This window comes from Battus philenor, unplaced genomic scaffold, assembly GCF_028537555.1.
Source record: "Battus philenor isolate CCGP_79_NKW_IND1 unplaced genomic scaffold, ilBatPhil1.0.hap1 SCAF_14, whole genome shotgun sequence".
NCBI classification, from domain to species: Eukaryota; Metazoa; Arthropoda; class Insecta; order Lepidoptera; family Papilionidae; genus Battus; species Battus philenor.
This window is the reverse complement of record NW_027181676.1, coordinates 13,045,198-13,052,161: the sequence shown is the minus strand read 5'-3', so window position 1 is coordinate 13,052,161 and position 6,964 is coordinate 13,045,198. Positions and strand designations below refer to the sequence as shown.

Genomic DNA, 6,964 nt, shown 5'->3' with positions numbered 1-6,964 from the left:
AAACGTTTTTTCTATACATAACATTTATTATTATTGCAGTGTATTAGTTTAATACATTAATATAAAACCAAAAAAAATACTCGAAGAATATTCGAAGTGGTCACCGCTGTCATTTATGTATATAGTTATATGTATAGATATATATATATACATATATGTTTATGTATATATATATATATATATATATATATATATATATACTGTCCTTTAAACTTTGAGGCGAGTAGTAATAGTTCGTACTATTTTTGTTTGAAGATTCTTTACCACCAACCGTATGGATTTTTTGGCGCGAAACAAACTTTTCTGTGATATCGTTGATGAATCTCCTAATGCGAACTAGAACAGGTTTCTTATACTTTCCCCAGTCTTTAAGAGGTTAATGCGTCAATAGGACGTTGAACAAACTCTATGACCTTGATCTTCCATTTTTGGGAAGAATCCGTTGGTTGAAATTGCTTAACAAAAAATTTAAGGGCCCTCGGTGTTGGGGACCTCTTGTATCTTGTTTGGGACAACGATTTTATTCCTCTTTTATTAATTTCTATTATAGCCTCACTTCCTTCGCCTCGTTCCTCAATTATCACAGAATTGTCACTTTTGTATTCTTTATTATACATTTTTGTCCTCCTTGTAATATGCTATTAATTACTATTTATCACAGATCACCATTTTCTTTCGTTTAATTCTCATTCTACCTCCTGTGTACTTGGTAACTTACCCGACCTGTATTTGTTTCATTTACTTTTGTGACATCTGTCACTATCCTCCTGCAGATTTAAAGGAATGCTAGTCTACCGTTATCTCCCATTAGTGAGGCGATGTGCCCTCGTTTATCTTTTTACTAAACTGGCATTCAAGTCCTTCAAATGCGGGACAATCGTACACCAGATGCTCCACGATCTGGTCCATACCTGGTTAACAGAAGCACGAGGGATCTTCCTTGAGCTTAAACCGGTGAAGATACTCGGAGAATCCCTCGTGTCCCGTGATGACCTGGGTCAAGACAGTGTCAAGCTCATTCCTGAGGAGCGCGCGGTAGGCTGAATTGCTTATAAGTTAAGAAACCAATATTTTGTTTTGCATTAATTATGCAATGGGTTCATGAAAAATAAAGATGCGTTTACATGTGCACAGGTGTAAATTGCGAAAGGCATCCTCAACTTCTTCGCACATAAAAGTGTATATACCACACCCTCCATACAAAACTTGACCAAGCAACCTAATCAATCACCTGTGTTTGGAAAAATAAAACAATCTCTCAATATTTTTAAATATATTTGAAGTAAACTGCCTGTAATTCAAACGTTACAATGGAATTAAATATGATCACCGGCAAAGTTATATATATACACATACATTTGCAATGACAAAGATCGCGTCTTTGGCGTAAATAGTAATTGCGTATATTACAATATTTTACATTATCTATCCATGGAACTATAGTCTGTAACATTTCTCTAAGTACATACCCGGGAATAGACAATTCTTTAACATTCCTCTTACCATAGACTAACATATAAACATTTAGCAATTTTCACTTTATTTCTAGAACACATATTTTATAAGGTAACTATCATTATATTAAGCCATCGAAAATGTACAATACCCGGCGGTAGGAAAACCTGACCTCTTTGAGAGCACAGATAGTGAAATGGAAGTAACTGAGAATTAAAATTATTATTATTACAATGTCACATTTTAACAATAGGTGTAATGTTGTTTATTATGCACAGTTGTAATTTTCCTAAATAATTAAATAGATAAACATAATGTGAACACGTTTTTTTATTTTATTTCACCCAACCTAAAGCCTCAACTTATAAAAAATAGTGCATTTTATAAATAGATTAAAATAAAATATCAAAAGAAGCAAATTATACTAGTTTTATCAGCTCCTAATAGATACTGAACTGTTTGTATTTCGTGCGATAGAGGTAACGCTCTACGAAGCCGAAATTCGCCGAGTGTCTCTTCTCAAAGGTCGATGTGCAACATTTATCGCCGGGTATTGCATATGTAATTTGTTGAATGTAACTTTTTCAAATTAAAACACAAGTGATTTTCGCTTACAAATGCTTTTATCACCCGTATATAAGATAACTTAAGAATTACGCATCACATGATTAAAACATAAATATAGCCTATGGATTCTCAACTGAATACTATGTCCAGTGGTGGGAGAACATATAATACTACATATACATACCATACATAGTGTTGCATACTAAAATAATAATACAAATCACCACAAAAGAAATCCGGTTGTTGTTGAAGGTTTTCAAAGAGATATTAAAAAAATTGTTAATTATATTCCTATATTTGTATGCCAGTCATTTATAAATGGGAAAATCACATATTCTCTTTTAATTATTAAATTTACATTGAAACATGCTGTATTTACCAGACAAAGTTAATAAAATAAATGAAACAACTCTCTTAATTGGTCAATAAAAGTAAGAATGTGTTTACATTTGAGGCAACTTGTTTACCTACATGGTAGTCTTTCGTTCCGTTTTAATTACAGTCGGTTTTACAAGAAAGGCTTTGAAGAATGTTGCCCTAGAATTGTTTTTCAGAAAGCAGATACCTACAATAGGAAAGAAAATTACATGCAGATAATAATTTAGTTAAAATAAATTGAAGTGTTAGTTGAAAATGAATCAAGAGAGAGAATGTAGAAAGAACGAGACGATGAAGTTAGTAGAATAAAAGTTAGCGCAATTAAAACTTTATTATTAACTTAAGAGAACCATGAATTTATGGTGATCACTTGATACTTACCTTTTGAAACTAAACCATGTGTAAACACATTATTATTCCTTAATTGTTGTAAAACCCTAGAATCATCTAATATTTTTCAATTGCAAAAGTGCCTTTTAAAAAGATGTATTGACTCTGTCCGGCGTAATATAGGATAGATAAATTGCCTAAATAAATAAAAATAATATTTAGGTTATATCTTAAAAATAAATAACAAAATATTACAGACAAAAGGTAATAAATCCTTTAGTTTAGTACAGAGACAAAATGCTTGTTTCTATTATATATTTTTTTACAGGTATTATACAATCTTTGCTAAATGTTTCATAGGAATGACAATAACACTAAATAACTATATGAACTTACATTAAAATATAAAACAATATAAAACATGGCTTTTTAATATATAAAATAAACAAAATATAATTAAAAAAATTTAAAACATAACAATGACATTGTGATTACTGTAGTAATGGAACATGATTATTAAAAATAAAGTTGAATTGATTGCCTACTTCAACTGTATTAAAAATAATTTTTTAATTTATTGCTAGAACGAATTTGAAATTAAAATTCAATGTATTATATTAGGAGATACCCAAAAGATATATTTATATTTGGTGTATCTGTGAGTCTCAAATAGGAAATACAGAAATATATTATCTGTATTAATAAAATTTCTGAAAAAAAAAATCCCAGAGTTTCAAACCAAATTAAAACAGTACAGAGTATAAATTGCACATTACATTGGCTAAAATCCGAAAGACAGCATCTTAATACTCACTCTAAGTAAACCGATATAACTTACCTATACTTAAATGGTCAATGTATTTGTGCAAACAATGAACATTGAATTATCACATCAATTTACATAAATTCGAATAAGGATACAATGTAATCACATTTACGAGAACACATCAATGGGACGAGGCGATACAGTGGCTAAGTTGGGATGAGTGGGACTTGCTAATGGGTCCATGTGAGATTCAATCCGTCTCGCCTCTATTGTAGCTTGTTTCACAGCCTCTTTGTATGGACCTCGCTTCTTCTTGTTGAAACGAATCTGTAATATATGAAATATATACTTAAATTAACTTAACGGGATGACTGCAACAGGTGTTCACAATGAAATTTTCACCAAGTCACTCTAAACGAATTTAAATTTAAATATATGCTAAAGTTATTTGTAAGTAGTCACCTAGTTAATCTGCGATGGGAACTTTTGTTTTCACCTGAAAACGGACGATGTGGCCTTATGAGAACCTTTACTGTCAACTCCATATTAGTGACATAGCAGTCAATGTGTTTAATCATCAATTCTTTAATAAAATGTAGATAATGATTACTCATAACACTACAAAAAATATCTAGATATAAAATACTTGCATATTGGGTGTGAGTGAAGACTAAACCCACTAACTTTCCACCCATAAGTTCCTCTTGAATGTGTCACAAAATCTCTTTATATTGAGTGACTCATTGAAGAGAGAAATTTATAGAGATTAAGTGACTATTTTAGTTTTAATCTTATCAGAACACACATTTCTGGAAACAATTTACTAGAAATACTTGTATCTTTGAAGATATTCTTTTAACCACATATTTTTTTTAATTTCAAAATTAGTTAATATCTAAGATCCTCATGCACAAAATGTGTTTTTTTTTTATCAGTACAAAATACTTAGCAAGACATGTGACTAAAATACTGGCATTTCAAAACTCAATGACCATTTTTTTGTTTTTATATAGTATCTTCATCATCATTTCATCCCTAAGACAATCACTGCTAAACATGGGCCTTCCCCATAAGGGCCGAATCACAGTGTATTGATTTGTAATAGTCATATATATATTGTTGAAAAAAACCTTTCATGCCAGCTATAAACTAGTAATATACAAGTGTAAAAAAATAGTAGTAATAAATTTAAAGAGGTATTATATAGCTCATTTTTCAGCAGAGATCTCTGAAATCAAAATACATATTTCCAATAATCTTGTATGAAGTGATCACTGAAATATGTAACATTAATTATAATTTTAAATTGTAATGCACAAGAATAATAACTTACTGCAATACAAAATCTACAGGGACTTATTGTAAACCATAATTAATTTTAATATGTAGTAAATCCTAATTTTAAAAATACTTTCTATAATACAATTGGGATATTTATTTCTTAAACCATTTATTTAGGATTGGGTCTACCCTAAACCAAAAATTCTAGATTAGGACTGGACGGGTACTTGTTGAATTTTTATTATCCATATGATTACACTAATAATAAAATGTGTAATCATAGCAAATTTTACCTTGTAATCTTCTAAGAATGGACTCAAGCTGTCACAAGACATTAGGGATGATGTTGAAGATGCAAACCATGAAATATGAGCTCTGGATGTTTGTGTGACACTCAAAACTCTCCCTGGCCACCAAGGGAACCCAACCACTTTCCCCCAAACAATATCACCAGGTGAAACCCGTAATAATTTCCCCCCAATACCCTCAGTGCTGTTAGCTGGGAAATCAGGCACTGTTTCACTTTCCCAATCATCAGAAGTGTCTGTCTCTTGTTCAGTTCGCTTCTCATAAGAGTTGCTACTTAACCTTCGTAGACTAATTGATAATTTCTGTTTCAAACAATGCTCTTTAATATTGCTAAAATAGTCTATTCCATCACTAACGCTTTTGCTGCAATTTTCATCTCTTGCTTTTGTTACCTTACGTTTCTTCTTGTGTTTCACTTTATGCTTGTGTTTTTTTTCTAATGGGTCATTCGGTGGGTTATCTGACATGTTGTTATGTGGTGACAATGCACCAATGTGTTTGGGGGAATTGTTAGTTTCATCATTTTTATCATTAACATTATGCCTTTTGGCTTGTTTTTTTGCCTTTTTTAGGGCTTTTTTAACAGCTTTGGAATCTGGTTTGCCCATGTCGCAAGATACCCCGGAGTCCTCATTATAGTCTCCGGTGAGCGGTGGTATTTTCACCACTGTTCCTTCGCCTTCGCCGAAACAAATCTTTAAAGTTCGTGCATTTGAAAACAGGGAGCTAAACGATGTGTCGTTCTCCTCTTTAGAATCGTTTTCATCACAAATATTGTCGTCGGAAACACTGACGAACGCCAACTCTCTTCTCGTTTCACTCTCAGTCGACTTTTCACTTTTAACACTTCGAACTTTTTTATCACCCGCATTTGTTTTTACGACACTAATATCGTTCGCCGGTAGCCTTGTGAGTTTAGGTATGAGCATGCTGCTCATAAAGTGTTTCCTCTCAGCTTTAGGAGGCATTGAACTGTCCTGTGGAGTGTCGTCACCGCTATCTAATTTACGTTTTTTAGACACGTCTACATTTTCGTTATTTTCATTGCAAATACCTTTGCAATTTGAACACAGAACCTTCCTAGGCCTCAGTCTAACAGTCATCTTTTGTCTAGGTTGAGGTTTACCTTTACTGCTGAGTTTTCTTGATTTTTGAGCATCCTCAATTGCGTACTGGGGCTCCTGATAGGTGAACCTTTGACTAACGGAATGTAGTTTATCATCTTTATTTACAGTTGTTTCAGTCTCTTTGTTAAAAGCGGGATGAAGGCTGTATACACCAAAAGGCAAATTACTGTGAAAGAATGAATCATTATTTAGAAAATCAGCAATATTGCAATAATCGATAATGGTTGTGATGTTAAATATTTTTATACCAACCCTTTACTGGAGTCCAAAAGCACTCCTTGGAACTTTTTATCCTCTGTACAATACGTAACGACCAGCAGATCTGCGAGTGCTTCTTCAACATTCACTAAAATCTGCGAATTCTTTTGAATCGTCATATCGGCTGTTGCAGCGACAGCCGCCATATTCTTTTATGAGTCATAGAGTTTTGTATTTTTCATTAGAAAATATTAGCTGAACAGAAATCAAACATGTAATATATTTATAACGATTGTTTAACCATTCCATGATCCTATTTTCAAATTTAAGGCGTTGAAAGTATTGTAAACAAGTATATTTATCATGTATAACAGATCACACAAAATACTATATCTATAAACATAAATTTTTCTGATAATTTTGGTAAATAATGTTGATTTTTTTAAACAATTTGATACCCTTTGCTAAATTATCTGCAAAATTATAATTCTTAGATAGCTTTTAACAATTTATTTAAATTATAATAATCAGGATATTGTAAATGCTCCATTAC

General features: G+C 31.9%; 1 protein-coding gene across 1 annotated transcript; it reads right to left on the bottom strand.

Annotated features, from left to right (window-relative positions):
• Window positions 1-1,293: 1,293 nt before the first annotated feature.
• On the bottom strand, window positions 1,294-6,689 carry LOC137933723 (PWWP domain-containing protein 2A-like). Its single transcript, XM_068777750.1, has 3 exons — window positions 6,466-6,689; window positions 5,071-6,379; window positions 1,294-3,823 (listed from the first exon to the last, which is right to left on the bottom strand). Exons 1-3 carry the CDS (start codon window positions 6,615-6,617, stop codon window positions 3,665-3,667), a joined length of 1,620 nt encoding a protein of 539 aa, XP_068633851.1. The 5' UTR covers window positions 6,618-6,689; the 3' UTR covers window positions 1,294-3,664.
• Window positions 6,690-6,964: the final 275 nt, after the last annotated feature.

Bases quoted from the DNA above. Each gene is read 5' to 3' on its own strand.
- LOC137933723 (XM_068777750.1), bottom strand. From the start codon at position 6,617: ATGGCGGCTGTCGCTGCAACAGCCGATATGACGATTCAAAAGAATTCG. The intron at 6,380-6,465 runs GTTGGTATAAAA...ATTCTTTCACAG, and splicing joins CTTTTGGACTCCAGTAAAGG to TAATTTGCCTTTTGGTGTAT. The intron at 3,824-5,070 runs GTAAAATTTGCT...CATATATTACAG, and splicing joins CATTCTTAGAAGATTACAAG to ATTCGTTTCAACAAGAAGAA.